We start from the raw sequence: 27,964 nt of genomic DNA, 5'->3' as shown, positions 1-27,964 counted from the left end.
TCACCTTAAAAGGGAAAGGACATATCAATCTATTCCTATCTAGGCCATAAAAACCAAAAGTTTGACTTGTTTTCAAGGGGAAATAGGTGATCTTAGGAATTTCGCTTTGGACCCTTTGGAAGGGTTAGGAGCGAAATTCACCTTCTTGAGCTTATTTCATCATTTTTCCACTTCAATTCACCTTAAAAGGGCAAGGACATATCAATCTATTCCTATCTAGGCCATAAAAAACCAAAAGTTTGACTTGTTTTGAACGGGAAATAAGTGATCTTAGGAATTTCGCTCTGGACCCTTTGGAAGGGTCAAGAGCGAAATTCTCCTTCTAGGCCAAAATCCTTCACATTTGTTGATCACTAGCAACTCAAAGCCATGCTTAAGGACATCTCCAATCCTAATTCACCCTAACCCACACTTGGCTTGGAACAAAATTGAGAAAAAAGGGAGGTTTTGGGGAATTTCGCTCTGGACTCTCTGGAAGGGTCAGGAGCGAAATTCTTGTATTGGTCAAAAATCCTTCACTCTTTCACATTTCTTCACTCCAAATAAGTGTTTTGCCCTCAATAATGCCTAGGAATGAGTTAGTTCTAAGTTTAGATCAAAGTAGAATGTCCTATAGAGGAATTCGCTCTGGACCCTTTGGAAGGGTCAAGAGCAAAATTGAAATTCGCTTTGGGGCCCTTTGGAGGTGTCAGGAGCGAAATTTGACATTTTGGTCTCTCCGTCAGGATTCATATATGGAATGTAACATTTAAGTATAATGTCACTTATACTTAAAGTTATATTCCATATATACTATCAAGACGTTTGAGAGTGTTTTCGGACCTCCAGGAGTTATAATGCAAAATCTAGGTTTTGGAGGATTCTTCAATTTTCCAGACAGTCAAATTTCAGGATCAGGATGACATTCCAGACTTCATCACTCACCAACTTGACCTAACCCAGACCTTCAAAGAGGATATTCACTCACCAAGCTCCTTTGACCTCCTCAAACTCAAACAAGACACAATTAGCAACAAGAGCAAAACTTTGTCCTAAGGAAGACTTTCAAAGATGACCCTAACCCGGAGCATCCACTAACTCACCTTTAGTTAAAACAGAGCCTGCTATCTTAATGATCCCTCCAGCAACACTCAGCATGCAAAGGCTAATAGACAAAACCCTACAAACCTAGAAAGCAAACCCCAGAAAGCAAAAAAAGTAGGGGTCCTCATTTGCAATGGGGCGATGTGTGAATACATCACAACAGGTATGTCCAACATTTGACAAACCCCACATTGATCAAGAGGAGGTAGCAGTTGCTCCACCCTTGCTCGTTCCACGAGAATCCATGGACTATGAGGATATGAGAACAAGTTTCAAAGAGGCTAAAGGATGGACCTCGAATGCCACAGAACGGGTTGATGTACTAGTTGAAAATTTCGTATCAGCATGACTCTACCTCTTCTTTCTTAAGCAGAATCCAGGATGTATCCGAAAGCTGGGAAGATCTTGAGGACATACAAAACAGGATAATTTTGTGCTTGAAGGCAATGAGAGTGCTTCCAAAGCAAGAATTAGTCGATGGAGGGGTGATCCAAACTGGCGACATATATGATTTTAACACTTGGTATTTTGCCTTGACTACCAGAGTTGAATCTCTAAAGAAAATAGAGGCCAAGTGTTTGGAGGTAGGGAAAATCATCTGGGAAATCCAAGACAAGGTCTTCCTCGTGGCAACTGAGGTGCTAAGGCAGGATGAGGTGCGTGAAAAGGATCTACGTGCAAAGAATCTGAAGTCCAAAATTCAGGGGACTTTCTTCAATTCTACAGGGCCAATTCTCAGAGATGATCTTACCAGAGTCTAGAGCTTTTTGCTCATTGATGAAAATTTCTTAATGCAAGTCGCTAACTAGGAGGGCACCTTTGTCACATGTACCAATGACATGGATATGATTGATTACCAGATTAGCAATTTGCCACATCACTATGGAGGAAGTCCAATCACTCGCATCCAGATTCATTGAATTTATAGCTTCCAAAAAGGAAAGTGTAGGCACCATTCCTTGAAAATAGTATCCTGTGACACATGTCTTGTTCTCTTTAGTTCTAACTAGTTGAATTTTGAGAAACCCTAATTAGGGTTTTGATTCTTCGATCTGGGCCATTGATCAATGTTTGATCTTAGTCGTTCAAAACTTTTTGGTGCCTATATAAGGTTTCCTCCTCTCATTTGGAAAGTGTGAGGTTTTTGATAAATTGTTGCAAGAGGTCACTTTGATAATAAAATTGCTTATGTGCTTCTAGGCTTTGTAATTTCTATTGTCAAAGTGATTGGCATGGTTTACATTTTGTTCAACACAATAGATTAGAATTTGCTTAAAGTTGTTAAATGAAATGCGAGATTTGATAAGTGTTGGTTCAAGATAAAGCTATTCACTCATACTTTTGATGAGTGGATGATTTTCATTCATCGTGCAAAGTTAGCCTAAGCTTGTTTATGTGGGCACTTAACTTCTATCTAAGTATATATTGTTCATATTGATGGTATTTACTTCAGATGTGAAAATTACAAACACAAACCTTTGAAGATTGCACCCTACTATGTCTAGTTGTTTGATTTGGCGAACCAAAGTAAGGTTTACTTTGTCTTAATCAACACCATCTCTTGAATTTCCTAGGAGTAGAGTATAACCTCTAAACCCTTATCCTCTTTATCCCTTTTTTTGAGGAAGTCTAAATCTGAAAATTGAAAAGAGAGAGAGTAGTTATTGTTACATTCGTCTAAGTCCTAGCTTGCGAATGATAGTTTTGAGTGTAAGTACCCCTTGTATTTCAGCATACATAACCAGGGAAGCTATCCCACATAAAGTCGCCCCTTCACACATATAGACCTTGGAGTAGCCTTGTGGTCTTTCTCACAATCTTGGCACAAGTAGTGATTTTGTTCAGGAGAGGATAGAGTATCCTTGGACATTTTATCCTAATGTTCGGTGAATGATAAAATGTACACCAATAGTAGACAATGTAGGAGCTCATGTAAAAGGACTTCGTCATTTCCAGATTTTCCAGCTGTTCATTCTAGTTGTCGCTGATTATCGGAGACTAATTGAACATTTTGACCCCTGAGGTGATCTCATCAATGAAATAATACATCCATGTTTCAAATGGCACACCCTAAGGGCTTCCAATTACTCTATTCGGCAGTAAAATGATATCACCATAGTCCTCCTTGAAGTCAGTACGAAGCAATTTCTTTGGAACTCCCTTGAAGGTGGGCCTTGGCTTCTCTAGCCACAACTTGTTAACATTTGTTGTGCAAAGCTCAAGCTGGTCTTCATAGAGTCTTTTAGTTTCTTCTTTAGTTTTATAGGAAGTCCGGTTGTAATTTGGTATCCCAAATGCTTCCTGGATGACTATCTCTCCAATACTCTCCCATCCGGCACAATGATTTTTCTCTCTTGGGCATTGTAGTGTATGGCACATTCAACCATAAGCTCAGAACATTCTATAGCTGGTGGAAATCCAGCAGCTTGGACTGCCATTTCTCATCATCCGGCAAGCAATAGGTGTTGGCAAGAGTCCATCTTGCCCATGCATTCTCCTTTTGAAATCTTTGAAATCCACGTGCCCGAGGTTGGTGTATGTAACATTTTTCCATTTGGAATTGCTGCAATCCTTTATTGGCGAACTTCATCTGAACTTTTTTTGAAGGTGCTCCTTCGGTGGTCATAAACCCGCAATAAACATGAAAAATTTGGCATTACTTTTCAAAAAAAGTTTAGATTCTAACTGTGATTTTTGGACCTTTTGCTCGAAAAATTTCACTTTCAGCCTATTAAAAAGCTAAATTTATGTGAAAAATCAAACTGAAAATGGAAGAATTCAGCCAAAAACTTGGTAATTTTTTGTGAGAATAAGTGATTAAGACAGAAAAAGGATGAAAGAAATCAGTCATACTCAAATTTTAAACCTTCGAAATTATACTTTTGACTGAATTTCCTGACGAAAAAATCTGTCTTTACTTCTAGAAATTCTTGGTAAATTTCTCCTTTACTTAGAAAATTTACTTCCTCTTTGAAAATCTCCCTTCAAAAAACTATCTTCTTTAACCTTGAGAGAGAAAAACCTTTTCACCATCGAACTTCAATCTTCAAACTTGAGAATGAATTGAAAGTGACAAGATGAATTGATATAGATAGAGTTGAAGAGTTCGATTATTTTAGCAACTTCATGTTTTTTTCTAAGATCCATTGAAACTAGACTCTTTTATTTTTGCCCAAATGGAAGCTTAATCTTGCCTTTGAACAAGTTGGCATGGAATCTTCTAGATTCTTCTTGAGTTCGAAAATTTTCCAAGTGCTGAATATTTCTAAGTGTTGAGTTTTTTGAAAATTTGTCTCTGTGTTGGACTGAAAATTTTCTTCCAAACCTAGCCATCTTCCAATTATGGCGAACTTATCCATGTGTTAAGATACTTTCTCATGTTCTTGGCCAACTTGGCACATCATTATGCCAATTTAATCTAGGTCGGACTTCATAATTTCCAAGCCATTTGTCATTCGTTCAACTTCTTGCCAAGGGTGGAGTTTACCTTTATCAAGCCATTTGCTAACTTGGCATGGCGGAGTTCAAGATTGTTAAGCCATTTTATGGCGGACTTGAGCATTGTTTGGTCGTTGAGCAAGACAGACTTCATGATTCTTGTGCCATTTTCTTATTTAGCAAGGCGGACTTCATGATTCTTATGCCATCTTTGTCTTGGGCGGTCTTTAACTTTGTCTTGCCATCTTCACCTTTGGCATAGCGGACTTGGAGTGTTCCTTGCCATCCTTGGGCAGACTTGGCAACCAACTTGCATTGATCTTGGGCGGACTTTGACATTGCTTTGCCATTTGTGCATGGCGGCCTTTGAAATTGTCTTGGCATTGCCTTGTTTAACCTTGGGCAGACTTTGAGGTTTGCTTGCATCTAACTTTGGCGGAGTTGGTAGTCTACTGGCCATGGCGAACTTGATGGATGTTGTGCCATGCTCTTCATATGCTAGGGCAAAGTTTGAGCTTTGCAGGCCAAGCGTGCATGTTGCTTGGATGAACTTTGTGATTAGTTGGGCATTTAACCTTGCACCAAGGTAGACTTTGGCATTTGCAAGCCAACCTCATTAAGTGTTGGGTGGAGTTTGCCTTGGCAGCCAATATGCATAGCGGACTTTGTAGTTTCTTAGACCTTCTTATCTCCCCTTGGACGGACTTTGCAATTGTCAAGTCATTGTGAATATGCTAAGGCGGAGTTTCGGCTTTGCAAGCCAAGTGTGGGCGGACTTGGCACTTGGTTTGCCATCTCCCCTTGGGCCGACTTTGCACATCCCTTGCCATTTTCAATATGTCTAGGTCGGACTTCATCATTTGAAAGCCAAGGTTGGGTGGACTTTGCCTTGGCTTAGCCATCTTTACTTCATAGCATAGTCTTCTCTATTTTCACCATGAACACTTAGATGAATTCTCTCACTCAACAATTCACGTCTATCTGGAACACCTAAAACAAAACCCTGTCTGGAGATTTTCCCTTGCTTTCTATACTTGGAGACACAAATTTTTGATTCTGAAGATAGGAATGTTGTTGCCATGCCCCGAGTGACCCAATCCTAGGTCAACTTTCAAAAAAGTTGAAAAAGGCGAAAAAGCAAAAAAAAAAAGCAAGCGAAAAAGCTACTTCCCGAATTGGTCCCAAAGTGCCAAAAATCACAAAAGCAAAAAAGCACAATCCCACAAAACTAGGAAGGTGCCAGAATTGACCCTAAGCAATCGCATTTTTCGTCCTTTGGGCCTTCTAAGGGCTTTGATGGTGTCCAAACACTATTCGAAGCATGATTTCTCTAATTGACTCCTAAAAAACTCCAACTCAAACTCTCGAAAATAAAGACATGAAATTGCAATGCTAAGACAAAACCCTAAAAAGCAAACAACTGGCGGTCCCCATTCACAATGGGGCGATGTGTGAAATAGGTCACAACAGATAGTAAGGAAAAATTTAAAATACATATTAATAACTCAAAATGCTAGAACATGTAATGTCCCCTTCTCAACAGTGATCATTTCACTTGGCCGTTAGCCTATTCCGGAGGCCTGTAGGCTAGTCGGGAGCAGTAATTAGGGTTTACTATTTTATGGGAGGATGCTTTGGCAATTTCGTTGGCTTGCATGTTGGAGTTTTACAGTTTTGATTCTAGATTCCTTCTGCGTTTTCAGAAAACTTCGCGATGGTGTGACATGCAACTGAATCTGAGGACTTATTAGGACTTACTATTTTTAGTAAGTTGCGATGGTTGCTCAAGAAGTGGTTAAAATATATTTGGACACACTTACTATTTTTCGCAGTATGCTATTTTTTTAGTAAGTGCTATTTTTAGCAGTGCTATTTTTAGCAAGGGTTTCAGATGGCTATTTCTGGCAGGTCAGTTTGAGCAGATGGTCTTCCAGCATTCTTGGAGTTATTTTTGGCAGTTCAGAGCTTATGTTGGGCGCTTCATTGTTGAGGTAAAACATTTTATATAGTGAATATTATTTAAGGCATGATGAACACCTTAAGGAAGAATATGTTGATTTTATAATATATTTCACTTTATTAAGTATGGATGCCACATTATACTTTATTGATATTTTTATAAAGTATATTTACCTCTTTGTCAAGGACGACTTGGAAAAAAAAAGAGAAATGAAATGAAAATTTCAAATAATAAGAAGTGAATGTGCAATTGGTTTTGGCGCCCATTTGGAGGGAATTTGGTTTTGAATTTGGAGACACAAAGGCTATAAATAAGAGTGTTGGGCTCTTGTTACCCATCCATGAATATTTTGCAATGAAGTGCTGCCGAAATTGAGATTGAGTCGAGGAATGCATACCTCCTAGCTTGTTCTCGGCTTCTTGCTTGAGAGATAGCAACTAGTTGATATTGTGAGGTTGTTCTTTACACTGAAGAACAAATGGAGTTCATTGTAAAGGTGTCTTTTGATGTTTTCTGATGTTTTTTGGGGTGTTGTGAGTTTCCAACTTGGAGCTGAAAATGATTTTCAATCATAAGTCTAAGAGGGATTTTTTGTTGCTTTTGGGTAATCTCTCATTGTTTTCTTATGGTGTAGGCGCCCCTTCCTGCTGATTTTCAGATTTTATTTTACAGATTGGAATTTTATCTTGAAGTCTGCCCTTTCCTCCCAGGTCGTACCATGCCTATGGCTGTCTTGGGAAGCATGCTTTAATTGTTAGATCAGATTCACAGCTGGTTCTGGGTCTTGGCTTGGACGCCTCCTCTCTAGGCTTCATTAGCATTTTATTTTAAGTCAATCCATTGTGTTTCAGAGGAGATAGGAGCATTTTAGTGTGTCTCATGTTGCTGGTCTGTATTTTCAATTTGTTGGTTAAGTATACTAGAATTTAGCTTTTGGAGTTTTGGGGTTGTTTTTCTTCCTTGTGGGTCTCTTGAAATTTGAAAAAAACATTGGATATCATTTGCAGCTGTTGGACAGCAATATTACTAAGTTACTAACAACAGATTTCATTCTGGTTAGTTCTCTAATACCCACTGTATAAGTGGAAGAGGCTGGTTTATTGCCTAGCACAGTTATTTTATCTTTCCAGCATTTTGGTTATCAGCTACTAATGTATTGCTCCCACTTCATAAGTGGTTGAGTCTTCCTTTAATTTTGTAATTCCCCCACTGAATAAGTGGAAGTGGCAGATTATACTGCCAAGTTGTTGTTTAATTTTCAGTATTTTCTCATCCTGCTGTAAAAGTGGAAGTGGCTGGTCCAACCGCCAACATGTGATGCTTTCAATGTTTCATCTTTGCTAATGCTAATGGGTGAAATTGTTGTGTTGAAATTGAGAAAAAACTAAGGGGGACATTTTAGAACACGAGAAAAGAAAACAAGAAACAAAAGGAAAAATTAGAAAAGAAAAATAAAACACCCGACTTTCAAAACATTTTATGCTTTTATCATTACTCCCATCCCTTTTAACCAAACATGAAAAATATTTGAATTGCAAGGACAGAACTACATAAGATGTAGAATGCACGCCATTAAATCAAAATTATCAGAATATTGAGATTAAATTTGTAGATATCCCAATAGTGAAAATATCTTATAGTGCAAAGTTGACTTTTGTTTACCTCACTGGGTAAACAGGAAGAATACAGAAATCGAACAGCAATGCACAATGCAAATACAAAAGAAGTACCAGAATAAGCTTGCCATTAATGTCAAAAGATGTTCATATTATAATGTGTCGCCAACATTACATGTCCTCCAACACCCGGAGGTGGTACAATATATGACAGCCGAAGGGGTGCGACACAACCGTCACAATTCCAACTACCTACCCGTCGGCTAACTAACTGACCGCCGTAACTCATTATTACCGACGACAACATAAACATAATATACCAACATAACATAATGATTATTCCCGTCAACATCATCCCCCCCAAGAAAAGAAGTCGACTCCGACGACTTAATACAAAATAGAGATGAACGGCAGGAACTACTGACGCCAGTCGGGCCCGGATCTTATACACTTGCTGCGTCCTCGCCTGAAAACCCTTTTCTGCTACCATCTGATGCTCAAGTGCGGATTTCACCAATATTGCTTCCTTTGCCATCACAGTTCTCTTGGGCCTAACCCAAACTTGTCTGCAAAACACGTTTTTCAGTCTCAGCTTCCACCAACTGCTACTCAAATGATTCTGTCTCCCTAGCCAATTTGTCCTCGATAGCCACCCGTGCTGCTCTCTCGGCATCCAACTCCTGGGTACGTTGAACTAAGTCTCACGCGACTATTGCCTCCAACCTGGTGGTCAGCTCCTCCCGAGCCCTCTGTGCATCCACCAAGGCAACCTCACGTCCAGCTGAGACATACTCCGAGTTCCTCAAAGCGTACCAGTCATGCCTGGAGGTGGCCACAATCCGTTGGCACAAATGCTAGGAGCCACCTCAAATCCTCCATCACACTCCCCAAAGGCTAAAAACTGAACTGAATAACTCCCTGGTGTCATACAACTGCGCGGACCTGCAATGCCTTCCCTCAAACTCTGTTTGTTCGCAACCTCCAAATCCGTCTCCCTCTACGGCTTATGGCTTCCCTGCCAATGCTTAGCTGTGGGCTTCTTTCGCACAATACGGACAACCACAACACTTCCCGTGGTCTTTTGTAGCTCAAAATAAACTGGGGGTCTGGAGGCAACGCCCCCAGCGGGGTCGAGGGGCAGTGCCCCCGCAGGGTCTGGGGCAGCGCCCCCGGGGGGTCGAGGGGCACCTCCAATCGTGCAGCGGCTTGGTCTATCTGTGGCGGTCGTTTTGCCCTTACGTGGCTGTGTGGATTGTGCGGGCTTGGTCTCTTTTTTTTTTCTTTCCCTTTTGCGGCTGTTGCGCGTAACCCTTGTTGTGCGTGTTGATCGGGCCGTGCGATGCGTGGTCGGGCCATGCGGTGCATCTTCCTCCTCCTCTATCCCTTGCTGTGCGGCGGTGTTCGGTGTTGTGCGGTGTGCGGCGTTTTAACCTTGCACGGCGGTGTCTTCATGCGGCGCTTTATATTTTTCACGGCCTTCGGTGGCTCCCACCGCACGGTGGTGCCACCGTCAGTGGTCCCACCGCACGATGGGTCCACCGTCGGTGGTCCCACCGCACGATGGGTCCACCGTCGGTGGTCCCACCGCACGATGGGTCCACCGCACGGTGGCTCCACCGTCGGTGGTCCCACCGCACGATGGTTCCACCGCACGGTGGTTCCACCGCACGGTGGCTCCACCGTCGGTGGTTCCATCGTACGGTGATGCCACATTCGGTGGGCCCACCGTACGGTGGCCTTTTTCTCTCTTTTTTTTTTGGGTACTTTTACGTTTTTTTTGTTTTTTTATATTTTTTTTTTTCTTCCAACTGTACGGTCATCTGCCGTACGGCCCCGTACGGTGGCGTTTTTTTCACAATTTTTTTTTTTTTTTTTTGTGTCCCTTACGATCGCTGTCGTACGACCGTGCGATTTTTTTTCTGTTTTTTTTTTTTTTTTTTTTTTTTGGGTAAGTTGTCTAAAGAGTCTTCGGCTCGGGTCCCCTGTCTCTGGGATCGCCCTTCATCCTTCTCGGTTTTCCTCACCCAAAAGTCTCCTGCTTTTGTCTTGTGCCTCTCAAGTCGCTTGCCCGGCCTCTTAGGTCCCCTTCCATCCTCTTGGGTCCCCCTTCGGGCTCTCGGGTGTCCGTCCGGCCTCTCGGGTCCCCTGCGCGCTTCGCGTGATAGGGTTTCAATTTAAACCTATTGGTGGCAAGTCTATTTTCCATGGCCATCCGAAGACCTAGAACCACAAATTCTATAGGGACCACGGTCTCCTTCCCGTACATAAGAAGAAGAAGGATAATAAAGATTTTGAAGGCTGCGGCCTTCCACACAGGGTTCCAATCGTTGCCGACACTCTTCGGATTATTTACGTCGCCAGGGTTTGGGGCGTCTCCCTTCCAATATTCTCTGTATTCTGGAGGATATTGATTTGGCTCCTCTCCTTCGACGCTTAATACGTTATAGGAGGGTGAGAACATCTCATAGTCCTCCTGCTGCCAATGGAACAATCCATTTAGTGAATCTGTGTCATCCTCCGAACAGCAACCTCCGATTTTTAATATGCCTTCGGCATCTGGGTCCATCCCCTCTCTCCCTTCGTCTCGTGGGTCATTTTCCCTCTCGGATTCAGATCCTGAGGAAGAGGCAAGTTCCTCGCTCACCAACTGCGTCCGGAGATCAATAGTGAATTTCTTGCCTCCGCTCTCCATCGAGAGTGTATTTCGTTTCCAGTTGTGGTTTGCTTTCGCTGCCACCAACCATCCTCTTCCAAGTATGACGTCATACCCTTTCTGTTTCAATGGAATGACCACGAAGTCGAGTACAAAAGGTTGTGCACCCACGGTGACTTGCTGTGCCATCAACATGCCGAGGGGTTTAATCCCGTGCTGGTCTGCACCTAGCAGATTAAACGTAGGTGGCCACAGAGTGGGCTTTCCTAGCTTTTTCCATGTGTTCTCCGGAAGGACATTTACTCCGGAACCGCCGTCTACTATGGTATCCGTCAGGATGGTGCCGAGGATACCCATCTCCACCACGGCTGGGTGTCGGCCATTGTTGACGGTAAGTACAACTGGATTTGTTGCCGAGCTTCCTAGTATGGGAGCGTCCATGTCTCTTGGTTTGGGTTTATCAGCCTTTGTGCCCAACAACACTGTCCCCAATTGCGGTATGGTGTGTAGGAGGTCTTCCAGTTTCACAGGTACCTCCATTTGGAGCATCTGTCATACAATGTTCCTCTCCGCGTCTGTGCAGTAGGGTCCAGATGACTCGTGTGTCTCTCCCCGTTGGGCTTTCATGGCCCTTTCTATTTCCTCCCTTGCCTCCGTCATTCTCTGCTTCTCGGTGCGGGGATGGGGGTATCGGGCTTCCTTTGCCTGCCCTCGGGTAAGAGCAAGGATGGCTTCTTTACCTCGTGTGTTGCCTTCGATATCAATCAGATTGGCCCCTACGCCAGACTTCGGACAATCGGCATCTTCATGGTCACCGGGGCCACACCACTGACATAGCTTTTGAGCGGTGCCATTGTTATTACACTCTCGTGCGTAATGACCCCATTGATTGCAAGCCCTACATTGAATCATCGGGCGTCCCTTCGCGTCGTATTGGACCCTGTTTCTGGTGGAATTATTATTATTCCCCCGTCCGCCTCGTTGGTTTCCTCGGTAGCCTCCGGAAGATGCATTATTGTTTGAATCCGATGTGGAGGGCTGCTCATGTGCAAAGAGCACTTGCTGGTTATGTGCCTTCAGATTGTATGGGCATTCCTTCGTAGAATGTCCCATGATCTGGCAGATGTCACAGAATGCCTTCTTGGGACAGACACCCTTTGTGTGGCCGCTCTCCTTACAATCCGTGCACCACAGTTCATCATCCTTGCTTGTGGTCCCCTTCATTGTCTTAAACTCTTTTAACATTCGTTCCATATCCTTCTGAAGGGCCGTGACTTTCTTCTTCGGCTTCTCATCACTGCTACTCTCTTCTTCCGACGTATCATCTTCAGAGGATGACGAAGATCTATTCTTCTTCTTTTTGGCCGTCTTATTTTCACTTTCCAAGTCCATGGCCCGGTTGTATGCATCATCGTAGGATGTCGGAGGCACAATTTTCATCTTTCGTCGTAGCTTAGGGTTCAGACCCTCGACAAACCACCGCTTCTTTAAGCCATCAGCCGGTTGGCTTTCCATCTTTCCGACTAATTCCTTTAGCCGGCGGCCATATGCCCGTACGGTCTCCTTCTTTCCTTGCTTTGTTCCATAGATTTCCGAGACTATCTCATTATCATCTCGGAGAAGCCGAAATTCCTTCTCGAATGCTTTCTTCAATTCATCCCACGTAGTTACCCCGGTTTTATCCAAGTCTGAATACCAGTCAATAGCCACTCCTCTCAGTGTGGCGGGGAACTGCTTCATCCATTCATCCTGGTCAGTCACCCCGTTGGCTGTCCAGATGGTTTCGCAGGTACAGCAATGCCGTGCGAGATCATCTTTGCTATCCCCGTTGAATTTGGGCAACTTCTGTTTGGTCGCCATTGATGGAAGTCGTCCACTTAGAGGTGGTTGTGGCCGTGTCTGCCCTCCGGCGCTGCTCCCTCCGATGCCGCTGATGTCTCTTGTGGTGGTGACCAAAGGTACGGTGTTCTGCCTTGTACCTACCATGCGGTTAGCTTCCCCTTCGCCGTCACCCGTGCCCGGCTCCCTTCGATGATCCTCCCTTTGTGGCGTGAGAGCGACTACCGTGCGGTTAGCTTCCCCTTCGGTGGTGCCCGGCTCCCTTCGATGATCCTCCCTTTGTGGCGTGAGAGATAAGTTTTTGAACCAATCTCGAGTCTCTTCAACTAGTTCTCTCCGTAACCTAGTTTCCTCCAGAAACTCTTCGAGGCTTCTTGCTCTACAGTAGTCCGGCGACGCGTAGAAATTCCCCTCGGCTTCTGCACCTTCCGTGACACCTCCTTGGTTCCCTTCGGGCAACCCTTCGACAGGTCGTCCTTCGGCAAGTTGCCTCAGCCTCCGTCTACGTTCTACACGTTGTTCCAAAATCAAAGCCTTCTGCGCAGCCTCCCACTCGTCGGTTTCTAATTTCTTATTTCTGTCTTTATTCAATAAATTGGGCATTAATTGTGGTACAATTTCATGTTTCACAACACATAAACCAAAACACAACAGTCTTTATTAATTCATTCTTTTGCATACAATCAACATAATTCTTCGCTTCCAACAGTGTTCTTTATTTCTCTCCCTTCACAATTTAAGGATTATTTGTCCTTCGTCGGTCCTCTCTACATCCGTCATCCTGGCGCTCATGAAATTCTCGTAAGATGTGTTGTCGTCGGTTCTCACGGTAGGTGTCTTCTCTGCGGTTTTGAAGAGCCAAAAGGTTAGGCAAATTGCTCATCAACCGATTCACCGTCGGGCTTACACCAAGCGTGCTCCACACAGCATCCTCTGGAACAGCCTCAATGGTGGCTTCCCTCCGTACGTGTGTTTCGATGGCCGCCTGAAGGATGCAAGAGAAATCTTTTGTGAGTGCTCGTTCTCCTTCGAACAGTTCTTGGTGATCTTCGTCAGGGTTACTGCTCGTCCCCTCGGGCAATGGTTGTCCCATTATCCCTGTGCCATGTAGTATATTCCCGTCCCTCTCGAAATAATTTCGGCAACGGCGCCAAATGTTTACCTCACTGGGTAAACAGGAAGAATACAGAAATCGAACAGCAATGCACAATGCAAATACAAAAGAAGTACCAGAATAAGCTTGCCATTAATGTCAAAAGATGTTCATATTATAATGTGTCGCCAACATTACATGTCCTCCAACACCCGGAGGTGGTACAATATATGACAGCCGAAGGGGTGCGACACAACCGTCGCAACTCCAACTACCTACCCGTCGGCTAACTAACTGACCGCCGTAACTCATTATTACCGACGACAACATAAACATAATATACCAACATAACATAATGATTATTCCCGTCAACAACTTTCGTTGGCAATCAACTAATATTTCCCTGTTAATACTTTGTTCTATATTGTTCCAATCAGACATCAAACTACAGGTTTTAACATTGAAAAGAAAATATATCATGAAATTATTGATTCTACAGTCTCCTTTGCAATCAGTTTGTATGTCCATACACTATGTCCCTGTAACATGAAATAATTCATAGGAAAGGATCAACAAATATTTATTTATTTATTTACCTGACAAAAGTCTCAGCCCACACCTGGGCAGTGTGTGTTGTCACATGTTCAAAGTTATGACGGTGTCTTTCTTCTCGCTCTTCAGCTGACATATTTAAAGCATCTCCTATTGAAGAAGCAACTTCAGTAATATTCCAAGGATTTACAAGTATTGCACCGGCACCAAGAGATTGAGCAGCCCCAGCAAACTGTATGACCAAACATTTACCAGATTGCAACTTCAAATTATTCCGAGCAATGAAAACAATAATTAAACTTCTTCATTTAGGATTCAGACAATCATATAACAATTTATAAAAATTGGAATCATTTATCTGTAAAATGAAATTCTATAAAGAATAGCGTAGGATAACTTTTGAACAAAACTTTCAGATTAGTTTATGCAGGTTTCAATGCATTCTCTATAAGAACTATTGACTCCCAAAAAATGCAACGAGCTAACATTGTAATTGAAAATTAGAAAACTAAGACACAATAATCTTGTAAAACAGATGCAACAGACAACTGGAAAAAATAGGCACACGTCAAAAGAGTTGTGGAACAATTAATTGCTTGAACCTTTCATGTTTATTTAAAGCATCATTTTCAAACTTCAAATCTCTCTATATTGATCCATGGATAGACTCTATCATGGTCTATAAAGCTTCACCCAGCATTTACAAATACTCAACTACGACAACTACAAGGATCATGTCATGTCCCCAACAAGTCCTAATTCAAATTTCAAAAGAAGAGGGAAGAGTGTTTTTCAACACTATGAATTAATAAATATTTTAATAATAATAAGTGTGTTTCTGTGGACTGAACTGATTTTTGAATAATACAAATAAATTTGGTGGGCCAACCTGGCCTTAATTTGAAATAATAATAATATTTTTTCTTGGGTTGACCTGGTCTGTTTTCCTGGGCTGACATATTTCTTCACAAACAAGCATAAAAGTAAGGTTTATTTGATCATTTGGGGGAGAGAAGTTTACAATTTCACATTTTGTTCGCTTGAATTCAAGAGCTTTCCTGCAAGGACAAAAGCCCTTGAAGAAATTATCAAAGGGATTTTCCAAAGCTAGAAGCACCATCTACGGCCACCAATTTCTCAGGGATTTAATTTTACTAGCTGCTCCATTGAGAAAGACAATTCCAGGTGGATCTTTCTAATTACAGTACATATTATGAATGTTGAGCATGGATCAGTAGATCTGGGAGCAATTTAGAGGAATCTGAGCAAGTAGAAATCTGGTCACGAGTTAAACGAGACTACATGGGATCATCTTCCCTGAAATCTGGATAGCTAACTAGTTAAGATTGACAACCCTCATGCACATCTACAAGCGTCATAATAGCGTGCATGCCTGGGATAGCATTTGGTATTTGATGTGAGCCCCAGTAATTCATTATCTTGTTAACATTTCTGATATTTTTGTAATGATCTATTTAAAGGCTCTAAATTGGTATCAACCTTACCTTACTGTAGCTCAGAAATCATCACATTTATTGCTGATATTATATAAAATTCTGAACTATTATCAAATTCAAGGGTTTTCAGCAGTTTTAGTAAGCTGTTGTTGTCATAATTCTGAGTAAAAGACTTCTTTTGCTGAACAATATATTACTAGAGCATTGTTCATAGTGATTTCATTGATGTTTAATTCTGAATAATTTTTTTTTAGATCCAAGCATACATATATCTTAGGTGTGATAATTTAAACCCTGAAAGTTGATAAATCAGTCCCTAGGTTAGACATTATCCTAGCATCATCACATTGGTATCAGAGCCAGAAAACATGCCAACCTGTCAGGGATTTCTTGTGTATGCAGCTGAGCTAAAGAGATCAGCGGGCTCTTGATAGGGAAAGGAAGAAGTTGGAAGCTGAATCATAGCAGTTAGGATCCGGAATAGGAGGCAGATATAAGATGTCAGACAGAGATGAGCACTGGGATGCCTTTATGAGGGTCCAGTAACAAATTGTTCAGATGCAAGAGTAAATGGCCAAACAGCAAGAGCAAACAACACAAATACTCCTGAAAATTAGATCAACAGAGCTTCCAGAGCCATGCAACCATCCTTCTTGCCCAGAATTGAACCTACACATGAAGATGGAGAGCTGAACCATAGTGGAAATGATGTCAATGCAAGCATAGACGCCTACGCAGAACTTGATCCAGATCTAAGAAATCAAATATCATTAATACAATTCAATGATGCTAGAAGTGGTATCAAGAGGGAGACACCCTATGCAGAAATTCAACAAAGATCTACAACACAGGATGAGTAAGTTGACTTTCCCAAATTTTGACAGCTCAAGGAAGGTAATTGCATGAGCTTGTATTCAGAAATTACACACATATCCATCACTCAACCTGATAGAAGTTCAAGCTACCAAGTTTACTAACCTTCATTTAGATGGTGTGGCACATGAGTGGTGGCATCATGGGTTGATTACACAAGGGCATAGTGATGTAGTGACACATGTCGATTTCACACAAAGGCTGATAGAAAGGTTCAATAGGAAGGATCCTGAGACTCACTTAAAGAGTTGACATGTTTGAAAAAGCGTGGATCAGTGGAGGACTATATTGCGAAATTTCAACGAGTCTCAGTCATGGTGCCAGACATTACAGAGAAGAGACTCATGTTCTTGTTCATTGGGATAATTTCAGAGTCACTTCAGGGTTTGGTCAGAGCTTTTGAGCCTACATCTATGCAAGAGGCCATCTGAAGGGCTTTGAGCTTGGAGCATACCCCAAACTGTAATGTCCCAATTTTTCGGGCGAAAATAAATAATTAATTTTTAAGTTGTAGGACAAAAGTATATTTAATGACAACTTTAAATTAATTATTTACAAGTGACTTAAGTGATAATATATTTAATGTTTTAAAATAAAGTCACTTTTGGGAGTTACAAGGATACATTAAATTAAAAAGCATTTTTTAATTCTTCCCTTCTAGACGTTTCCCAGGCAAGCTATAAAAGGGAGCTGGGGTCTCATTTGGACATTCATAGAAGAAGATGGAAGATTGAGAATTTGTTCTCTGTGGAGATTTGAGGATTGAGGTCTCTTGCCTGCAGAACGGAAACCCCAAAGGTTCGTGGAGCTGAGGACGGAAACCCTTAACCTCATCAGAGTGTGATTCCACTCAGGGATCATCACAGTGCTGAAAATTGAGTGAGGATGAAAACCCTCATTCTGGAATCATCTTTGAGATATCAGGTTTGTGATTAAGGTTTTTTGATGAAAGTCTTGAGCTATGTGTCTGTGTGCTTCATTGAAGATATAGATAATAAAATAAGTAATTACTTGGCAAAGAGATTTTAGAACTTGGTCGCTCCACCATGTATCGGCTTGAGTATTTACTTCTTGTGCATTACTTATTTCCTATTGGAAGCTCTTATTGAGGCGTTGATTTTATTTAAGTTGGGTGCAAACTTCAGTGCAAGTCCCAATGGGCCTTGGAAGGTTTGGACGTGAGACCATTGAAGAAGAGCGTTTCTTATTCTATTGCAGTAAATTCAAAATAATATTTCAGCGTGAGAAAACAAAGGCTGCCGATATTACTGAGAGTGGAGTTTATTAATTGTGGCTGTATAAAGACAATTCTGGACCAGCAAAAGGACAAAATCATGGGCCCTTTGTATTTGGCACTACTAAGGAATATGGTTCGAACGGAAATAAAAAGTCAGAATTGAGGAGGGAGGCTAGTTGCTGAGTAAGCAAGTTGAAAAAGGCAAAGGAAAAAAGAGATCTGAGTTTAGATGAATCATGGCCCTCTTCTGTAGTGACGTGGGGTTTAAGGAAATCGTGGATTTAGTGTTTGAGGGTTTGGAGTCTGAAAACAGTGGTTTGTGGCTTTGAATTTGTGCTTTTTTTATCATCCGCTTGAAGACAAATATGTTAGAATGACACAGCTATTAGAGCCTGTGCTGGAAACTGAGAAAGGCTTATTTTGTCTCTTCCTGTGCTGCGTGAGCTTCAAAAAGGAAATGAGAAGAAGACAAACTTAAGAAAAAACAAGAACAAGCTCTGCCAAGTAGGAAACAAATCGCAGGGGTTTAAGAAAGAAAGGAACTTAAAAGACAGGTCACGTAAGACAATCTGAGTAAGACAAAACTGCAGCTGAGGACTCAGATAAGACAAATTGACAAATTCAAAAAAGCAGGTCACAAAGAAAAGACAACACAGGAAATAGAAGCAAATAAATTAATTTCAGCCTATCCATTCATACAATTTTCTGCAAGTTGGGATGGCTTAACTCTGAGATCAATCTATGAGTTTAACCACTTTTCTAGAAGCTGCTACTTTCTTCAGTCTGCCATACTTGAAGGTTAGAAATACATTTATATGCATTTTGGACTGATTTTTGTAACAGAACTGTAGCATTCAACCAGTAAATCAGTCATCAAGTACTCAGGGAATTTTATCTACATGTTGTTTCTTGGTATCTCTGAAGACATATACAACAACAACTTCAGATCCATACATATTAGTTGCTGCTATAAGGTTTGGTTCTGATTCTTCTGAAAACTGCAATAGTAATTACATCATGGTTTCATCATAGAAGGTTATTGTCTGTGTCTTGGTTCCTTGCAATGTTTTATCAGCTTGCAATCAAGAGGAACTTATTATTTCTGTTTATGAGCAGTGTAAGTCTTATTGGTTCAGACTTAATGTAATTCACTTATTTGCTGAGTCTAATGTGTTTGTATTTATATCATACCATTGCATTTACATTTGCCCAATCTGAAACCATTCACTAAACCAATTCAAGAAAACTGTTCGACAAATTGTCTGAGGTTGTCTGAGGTAGAAAAGGTGCAAAATAGAATTAGAGCAGAATGGGGTAGTACATTACACAAACAAGAACAAGTTTTATACCAAGAGTGCACCTTCAGGGAAGAATAGTAGATCTATCCATATGGACATTTCACAACCCAAGGAGACACCTCCTAAGCCAAGCAAGATAGAGGAGTCTAAGAATAAGCTTAGAAGGAATGAGCTCAGAAATGACATACTTGATTATTCATTCAGTTTTGAAAATGATGATTCAGATTTACCTTCAAATCCAAGGATGACTACTACTAGGAGGGGAAAAAGTTCTAATATCTAGTGATACAATATTTAAATTTTAAGCCTCTAAAGTTCTAAACGATATGTAATCATGGATTCTTGACAAATGGATAATCAAAATAGACTTGTGTTCTTCAAATTCATTATTTATTTTCTCGTGCATTATTTAAGTTTTATATATGTACTTATGTAATTTATTTTGTTTTCCCAGTCCAAGCCTGAGTCAAATGTTTGGGCTTGCAAATTGACAGTTTTAACCAAGTCTTACAAAGTTTATTTATGTCTGAAACCATTGTAAAAATAAGAGAGACACTCTTTCTCTTGTTTTAATCAATAGTTTCCTTATAACCAGAATATGCTTGTGTTGTAAATAAATCCATATCAATCTAGAAGTACTTAGTTGACAACGATGAATAATGAAGCTAGACTAAACTTTTAATCGGCATACCCAATAAAGAGCATAGCAAGCACCATAAAAAACATCTTGAGGAGGGTTTTTTAATAAAAAATTAAGAGAGGATAGCAAATCACAAAAGAGCAAAATAAATTTGATAATTACCTCATCAGTGGTTAAGAATGTTATTCTTCATAGAATTAATGAGCTGAATAGAACATTCCATACCTCGCTGAGGATGAGCACCCCTTTCTTTGAATTTTGACAGGCTACAAATTCATAGCTCACAAGATTCATCCCATCTCGTAAAGATGTTATAAGAGTAACATCTGCAATGCCAAGGCTTGCTTCTCAAATTTTATAACTACTGTATGAGAGATATGAAACAACAAAACAACTTATTAGCACTGTTTAAATAACATCTGGAATTGACTTGGCTTTTTTTTTCAATTGGTGCTCAAGACTCACAAAAGTAAGCATCAAGCTTTTCAATAGTGCCATGAAAATCAACATATTTTTATTAAATATAGTAATCCAAGGAAAATATCGAAAAATTGCAAAGATAAAGAAAGAAGTATCAAATACAAACGCATTAAACACAATATGAAAGATATAACAGATCGTATAAAATTCATCAAATAGAGGAAAAGATGAAAAATACCTGTTATTGCATATAGGGCACAAAGTGCATGAAAATCGAGAGAACGATCCTGCAGCCAACAAAGCAACTTTCTTATATAAAGCAACGATAAGAATAAATTTTTCAAGCTTAACTAGTTATAAAATATTTAATATCATGACTTGCAGAACATAATCTGAGTTAATGAAAACATACACAATCCAGATTCATGCTTCAAGGTGCAATAACACTTGGCCTACCTCATAGGAACAACGGTGGCAAACAATTACCAAGGTGAATCATCAAACCAATTCTTCAAAGGATACCCAAGATATGTTTATCACATTGCACTTCATATCTTACCAATATTACTACCATTTAAAGATCATAGATGTAATTATACTTTGAAAATTACCCCCTCTTAGAAATGCAACATTAAGCTATGGTTCAATGAAAATGTATCATACATCTTATACATGCATATGGAAATAAAATATAATTCCAATCTCATGTCTTTTAAGCAACATAAGGCTTGCTGAAATCCATTCAATGAAATGATGAAATCATTCCCCTTATGAACTTGAACAGAGTATATAGATAATCCTTATGTTTTTTAATTGAAGTCAAAATAAATCTAGCATTTGAAACTATGACATGGTCCACTCTCAAGTTAAATGTTTAATTTGGGCGATGCTGCTATCTCATTTGTTTCTCTGTTCTGCAAACTTGCAAAGCTCTTGTGGTTCAAAGTATAGATTGCATCTTACATCACAAGCAATCTATGTTAATGAGTATAGATGAGTAGTACCACAAAATGTCCACAAAAATGTTCATTACTCAATAAGTTCCTTACAACTGATGAACATGGAACACTCCACAGATAAATTTCTAGAAACTACTTGTAGCCATTATTGCAATGAATGGTCTACCTATAGCCACCAAATGGAACCTCAAACGTCTCCTTAGGTAGGGGTTTGGTAAATATATCCACCAATTGATCCTTAGTGACACCATACTCAAGTTTGAACTTATGATCTGCAACTCTTTCTCTCAAAAAGTGATACTTGATACATATATGCTTAGTGCACGAATGAAGTACGGGATTCTTTGAAATATTAATTGCACTAAAATTGTCACAAAAAAATAGAAAGAGGTTTATCATAAATCACTTGTAAATCTTTGAGGGTTTGTTTCATCTATAGAACTTGTGTACAACATGAAACTGCAGCAACATACTCAGCCTCTACGGTGTACAAGGTCGCATATTCCTGTTTTTTGCTCAACCAAAATATCAACTTCTCCCCCAAAAAGAATGCACCACCACTAGTGCTATATCTCATTGACGTAACCTGCCCAATCTGCATCTGTTTAAGCTGTTAACATGAAACCACTAGTCATTGGATACCATAAACCATAGTTCTATGACCTTTAGATACCTAAAGATTCTTTTTGCTGCATTGACATGAGAAACTTTAGGAGCAGACTGAAATCGGGCATACAGACATCTTGCATGATATCAGGTCTTGATGTTGTAAGATACAACAAACTGTCTATCATAGACCTATATTCTATCTGATTTGTATCCAGTGACTCATCATTCTTAATCAATTTCCAACAGGTTATCATTGGAGTACTCACATGCATAGATGGAATACTTGCAGAGTACTCGGCAAGTTTTGAAAAACTCGCAAGAGTTTTTGCTTGATGAGTTTTTTTACTCGGCGTGTATTTATGCCATTAACTCACAAAAACTCGTCGAGTTTTTAGCGAGATTGTCACAAAAACTTGGCTGCATGATAAAAAGAGGCCCAAACATGTCAAAAAATTATCTAATTTTTTTATTCAAGTCAGTCTCATTCTCTTCATCAGAATATATACATGAAATATAACATGTAAGAATGACTTATACTTAAGTTATATTTCATGTATATATTGGCAGGATATTTGAAAGTGGTTTCAAATCTCTATGAGTTATAATGCAAATTCTAGGTTTTAGAAGATCTCTTAAATTTTCAAACTAAGTCAAATTTCAGTAAACACTAGACTCCTATCAACATTCTCTCACTCTCTCTATCTCACTCACTTTATCTACCCCGAATTCTAGACTATCTATCTCCCTATCACTTTTCCTCTATCTCCTCTCTCTACCACTCTCTATCTCACTCTCTCCTCTCTCTCCCAAGATCAAGACCTATCTCTCTACCTCTCTTTCTCTCACCTCCGACCCCTACAAGGGGTGCTACCCTCAACCTCATTTTGCTAAGGTGGAGGAGCCAAATCAAACTCCTAGGACTAGACCCTCTAGTTCTATCTCTCCCCTAGTTTTCACTAGAACTGGGAAGAGGAAGATGTAAAATGTTTTGATGGAGTATTAAGCATTTCCTTTGCATTTTTAGTCTAAGATAAGAATATACCTATATCCAATTGAGAAACTTGCAACCCAAGGAAAAATGAAAGTTTGCCAATCATATACATTTCAAACTCTGTTTGTATTTGGGTAGCAAAATCTTTGCAAATATTGTCATTACCACCAAAGACAATGTCATCAACATAAATGTCTACCACAAACATGCTCATCTATTGACTTGAAATATAAGATGCTACCTGCATTACCTCTACTAAACACTTGCTGAAGATGATACTGATCAAGCCTGGAATACCAGGGCCTAGGGGCCTGTTTTACACCATATAAGGCTTTCTTCAACCTACAAACATAATCTTCTTTACCTGAACATTGAAAACCTTCTGGCTGCTCCATATACACTTCCTCTTCTAAATATCCATTTAGAAATGTTGATTTCATATCCATCTGCCACACTTTGAAATTTTTATAAACTGAAAATTCTAAGAACAATCTTATGGCTTCTAATCGAGCTACGGGGGCAAATGTTTTTTCAAAATCAACACCCTCAACTTTTGCATACCCTTTGCAAACAAGCTGCCTTATTCCTAGCAATTTTTCCATCTTCATTAAGTTTGTTCCTAAACACCCATTTAGCACCAATTTAATTCTTATCAGTAGGTCTAGGAACTAGCTCCCATGTTTTGTTATTCTCTATTTGGCTTAATCATCATTCATTGCTTTGATCCAGTTTTCATCTTAACTAGCTTCATTATAAGATTTAGGTTCAATTTCAGATATTAAAGAAAGATATACCTCTTAATTATGTTGTTTTGCAACTCTTTTTCATGTTTGAACTCCATTGTCTTTGTGACCTATGATTTGCTAGTTAGGATGATTCTTTTTCACAAATTTTGAGGGAGACTTCTCACCATCCTTTTCAAAAATCATTGCACAATTATTTTCAAAACCTATTTCAACAACATCATGTTCGGGAGCATTAATTTCAGAATCTTTAACAACATTTTTAGATTCCTTTTCAACGATACAGTCTTCGGAGTTATCTTCCTACACAACTTCATCATCTTTCACATTAATACTTTTGGTTCTTCTGTAGTGCCCCTACCCTAGTCAACTTTGTAAAACCGGTTTGACCTTGGTTGACTTTTTATGAAGCATTCTTGGATGGTTAGTTTATCATAATATAATGTTATAGTCAGGTGTTTTGATTTTAGTGCATACCTGTTAATGTGGTTTTCGCACCAGTTTGTATGCAAGTTTATTAGTTCTCCTATTTCGTGTCATTAATCTCAGACTAACACTTTCATTAAGTATATATATGTATGCATGTATGACTCTTGGTTGCAGGAGATTTCAGGTAAAATACCGCATGGGTGCGAGGTTCGTCTCCGCCTGGATTTGCAGGTTTGAGTGGACCTCTTTGGTCCTTAGAATTTGGATTAGGTGGTCGTAAAACCCTCATTTTACCCTAGTCATGCTCAAGTGAGCGTCGTCTGTGGTCCGTCATTTTCCCTTTTCGTTTGGGTTTGCGGGTCATGTATTTGGTTGTCTTTATTGGGTTGCGTACTTTGCGTGTGTTAATAATTGAGTATTTAAGCCTAAGTATTTAATTTGATTTAATGTGTTCATTTATGCATTAGTAATTGCGGAATTAAATTAAATAGGTTTCTTTTATGTGATTAATCATTAATTAAAAAGATCGCTCTATTTATGTTTATAGCAAGTTCAATTTAATGGTTAATTTTTAATAATGAATTTATTCAATTTAGGCATTTTGAAAGGAAAGATTTAAATTTATTCAAAATAAAAATAATTTAATCTCTTTTGCTTTTTGGAATAAAAAGGTTAATTTTAATTATTTAAGAAAATCAATTTTAATTAGAAAAACAAATTTAACTTATATATATTTGATATAGTGTGAAAGATTGATTTTGGGATTTTATTTTAATTATAAATATTTTACCCTCATTAATATTGTGAAATATAAATGTTAGCTTTGTTAATATTGAGAAAATTAAAATTAAATGAGGGAGAGAAGCATTTTGATTTTTAATTAGAAAAGCAAGTTTAGAATATTTGAATAGTTGAAAAGAATGATTTTTCATTTTATTTGAAAGATGTTTAAAGTCAAAAATAAGAGATTAGGTCAGAATATTCTTCCATTTACCCTAGGTTTGGAAATATTTTGGGGGGATGATTTTGGAGAGCATTTTTTTGAAAATATTTTTGGAGAAGGATTTTTGGAGGAGATTTGGGCATTTTGAGAAGGAAGGTTTTTTTGAGTTACAGGTTAGGCTCTTCATCAGATCTTGCCAAGAATGCGAAATGAGGTAGGATTCGGATGCATCTCTTTGATTTCTTGTGTTATTAGGTTTGTCTTTCAAAAAAAAAAAAAAAAAAGAATATTGGATAATGGTTGTTCTTGATGATTCTTGCTTAAAATCTCCATGAATGTTCTTAAATTTAAGTTTTAGTTTTGGGAACATATTGGTTATTTTTGGGTCAAGATTGGTTAAATGGAGTAGATAAATGGGTGTAAATCCATCTTAGGTTGTCAAATATAGTTTTGTGGTTGAGAAAATTGGCCTATTTGAAAGTTATTCAACAAAGTTTGTGTTTTTGGAAAACCAAGATTATTCTGGAAAAAATTTCAATATTGTTGTTATTGGTCATTCTGGAAAATATTACAGAGTGTGAATAAATGAAAATTGGGGGTTTTAGTTTATTTTTATCTTATTTTATGGGGTTGTTGATTAAATTTAAAATCAAATTGATTAAATTCAAAATCGAAATTTATTTTTGTTTTGGGCGAAATTTACTTTGGGTTGGAGGGCGGGGAGCCGAGGATCAACCCATTTTGTTCACTGTGTGGACGCCGAGGGACCTGCGTCCACCGCGGTGGCCGCAACCCCACGGCTAGGGCATGGCCGCAGCCCCGTGGCTAGGGCATGGCCGCCCCAGGGTTGGTCGCTTTTTTTTATTATTTTTTTTAAGTTTTAAAAAAATATATATATTAAATTTTAATTTATTTTATTATTATTAAATTTCAATTAATATTTTTTATTATTATATATTAATTATTAATTATTAATTAATGTATATTTAAAATATATGTTTATTAAGATAATTTATATATTAATATATATTCTTAATTATATATTAATTGTCGGTTCCTTTTAGCATATATTTTCAATGAATAATAAGTATTATCCAGTCTTTAATTTTATTAAGTTAGGTATATATAGAGGTATATATATATATATATATATATGCTAATTAATATCTTTAGATGGTGAATTTGTTTTAAATATATGCAAGGGAATTATATTTCATTGAGAAATGTTTAGCTATTTTTATATTTTCTCTTTATGTATACTTCCATTTTTGGAAAGTGTATAATTGTGTTGCTAGAGAGGAGATTAGATTATGGCTTTCGACCCAGAATGAAATGATGTTTTATTTGGAAAAATTAATATCTTATGTTAGTTAATTAATATGAATATTTGATTTTATATCATTGAGTATTCGGCGTATAGAATATGTATGTTAATGTGTATTTGGTTTAAAAACTTGTAATGATGTTCTTATGTTATGTTTTGATGCAAACGAACTTAGTGAGTTAGAAAACCAAGAACAACATGTACCTAGATGAGGTAAATAACTGCAATCAAACTTAGACCATTTAGAAAACTTGATCGATTTTTATTGTTTAAATCAATAGGAAAGAAGATTGCCCTTTCCGGTTGTTGCCTATGCAAGTTTAATTTTTGTATTCGCTTTTGCTTAAAGTAATGGCAAGCCCTTGATATGTTTGTTTGGACCCTGTCATTTGGTTGATTTGGGGTACCTCTTTCTGTCCTCAATCTCGAGTTTGACTGTTGCTTGTGATGGTAGTATAACTAGTCTTGTCTTTCATGCGGGTGTCGAGTGTTGATTTGTGGTTGACCATAGCTGGTCAGGTCTCTAGTTGGAGTACCGTCAGGCACTGGACCTTTGTATTTGCTCTTATTATGTTCAGTTGGATCCTTTCCTATTCAAGGATCATTTATGTATTGATTGACCGATGTGGTCGTTTGTATATTAGTTATGTTCGCCTTGATGGTAGGATTGTAAATGATGTGAACCTTATGTATCCTTAACTTACTTAAATGATGAGAGGGGTCTTGCAGTTGAGCAGACTCGGAGATGTAGCCCTTTAGGGGTGAACTTCGATATCAGTTAGGTGTTATGCGATGCTTATGTTCTTATATTTCCTGTTTTAGTGTTAGCATGTATGGATGGCATTATGATAGAATGTATAAAGTGGATAAGATGAAATTTACCGTAAATGCATGTATGCAATCGTCTTTTAAATGCAGTAATGTGGCTCATGAAAGAGTGTAGTTTTGATTAGTAGAATGTATTCAGTTATTGTTAATGAAAATAAGTATGCATGAAAAGATCTCATTAGTTTATGATGAAATTAAAGTACGTTTTGGAACTAGATGCATGGCATGTGTTTAATGTAAAATTGAATGTAATGAATGGCTAAAAATTATTGGATGAACTCACCATGGTATCTATATTATTAACCTTAATGGATGAACTCGTCATGTTATCTAAATTGTAACTCTAATGGATGAACTTCATTATGTTATCTACAGTTTAACCTTAATAAATGAACTTCATCATATTAGCTATATTTTAACTATAATGGATGAACTCATCAAGTTATCTATATTTTAACCTTAATGGATGAATTCATATGTTATCTATGTTTTAACTTTAATGGGTAAATTTTCTCATGTTAGCCTCATCTTCAACCATAATGGATGAACACGTTCTACTATCTATAATTTTAATTTACTGAACAAATTATATCGTTGTTTAAAGTAATAACATGAAATTAAGTTAACCTTCTTAATTGGATCAAATGTCGTGAGTAGAGTTAGATGTTAAAATAAGTAATCACGTTGGGAAACTCCTTAGGTATTGTTTAGTCTTTCGATGTGTTATCTGAACTGTTGATAACTCATTGTATCATTATGTTGTCTTTTTTTTTTTTTTAAATATTTGCACTCCATTTGTGTGTTTTAGCTTTATCCCTTCGAGGTTTCCTGGCGGGGCATTACATCTTCACTTGGAACCTCTTGCCTTTTTGTCATTCTAGATTGTGAATTCTCAACTACCTCTTCCCTTTCTCACGATTTCTATCATGTTGTTCACCTCTGTGTTCTCCATCTCTCACCTCTTGTGATTCTTCAGTCA

The 27,964-nt window shown here is 38.7% G+C and overlaps 1 protein-coding gene across 2 annotated transcripts in view; it reads right to left on the bottom strand.

Moving 5' to 3' along the window:
* Window positions 1-27,964, bottom strand: part of LOC131068796 (alpha,alpha-trehalose-phosphate synthase [UDP-forming] 1) — a 202,900-nt gene that overhangs the window by 108,156 nt on the left and 66,780 nt on the right. For both annotated transcript variants that reach the window (XM_058004070.2, XM_058004069.2), the window contains exons 8-10: window positions 20,398-20,446; window positions 19,965-20,065; window positions 14,279-14,466 (exon numbers count right to left, since the gene is read on the bottom strand). In XM_058004070.2, the coding sequence (XP_057860053.1) occupies window positions 14,279-14,466; window positions 19,965-20,065; window positions 20,398-20,446 (338 nt within the window). The remainder of the gene's footprint in view (window positions 1-14,278; window positions 14,467-19,964; window positions 20,066-20,397; window positions 20,447-27,964) is intronic.

Source organism: Cryptomeria japonica, chromosome 7 (assembly GCF_030272615.1).
Source record: "Cryptomeria japonica chromosome 7, Sugi_1.0, whole genome shotgun sequence".
Classification (NCBI taxonomy): Eukaryota; Viridiplantae; Streptophyta; class Pinopsida; order Cupressales; family Cupressaceae; genus Cryptomeria; species Cryptomeria japonica.
This window is presented reverse-complemented; position numbering and strand designations above follow the sequence as displayed.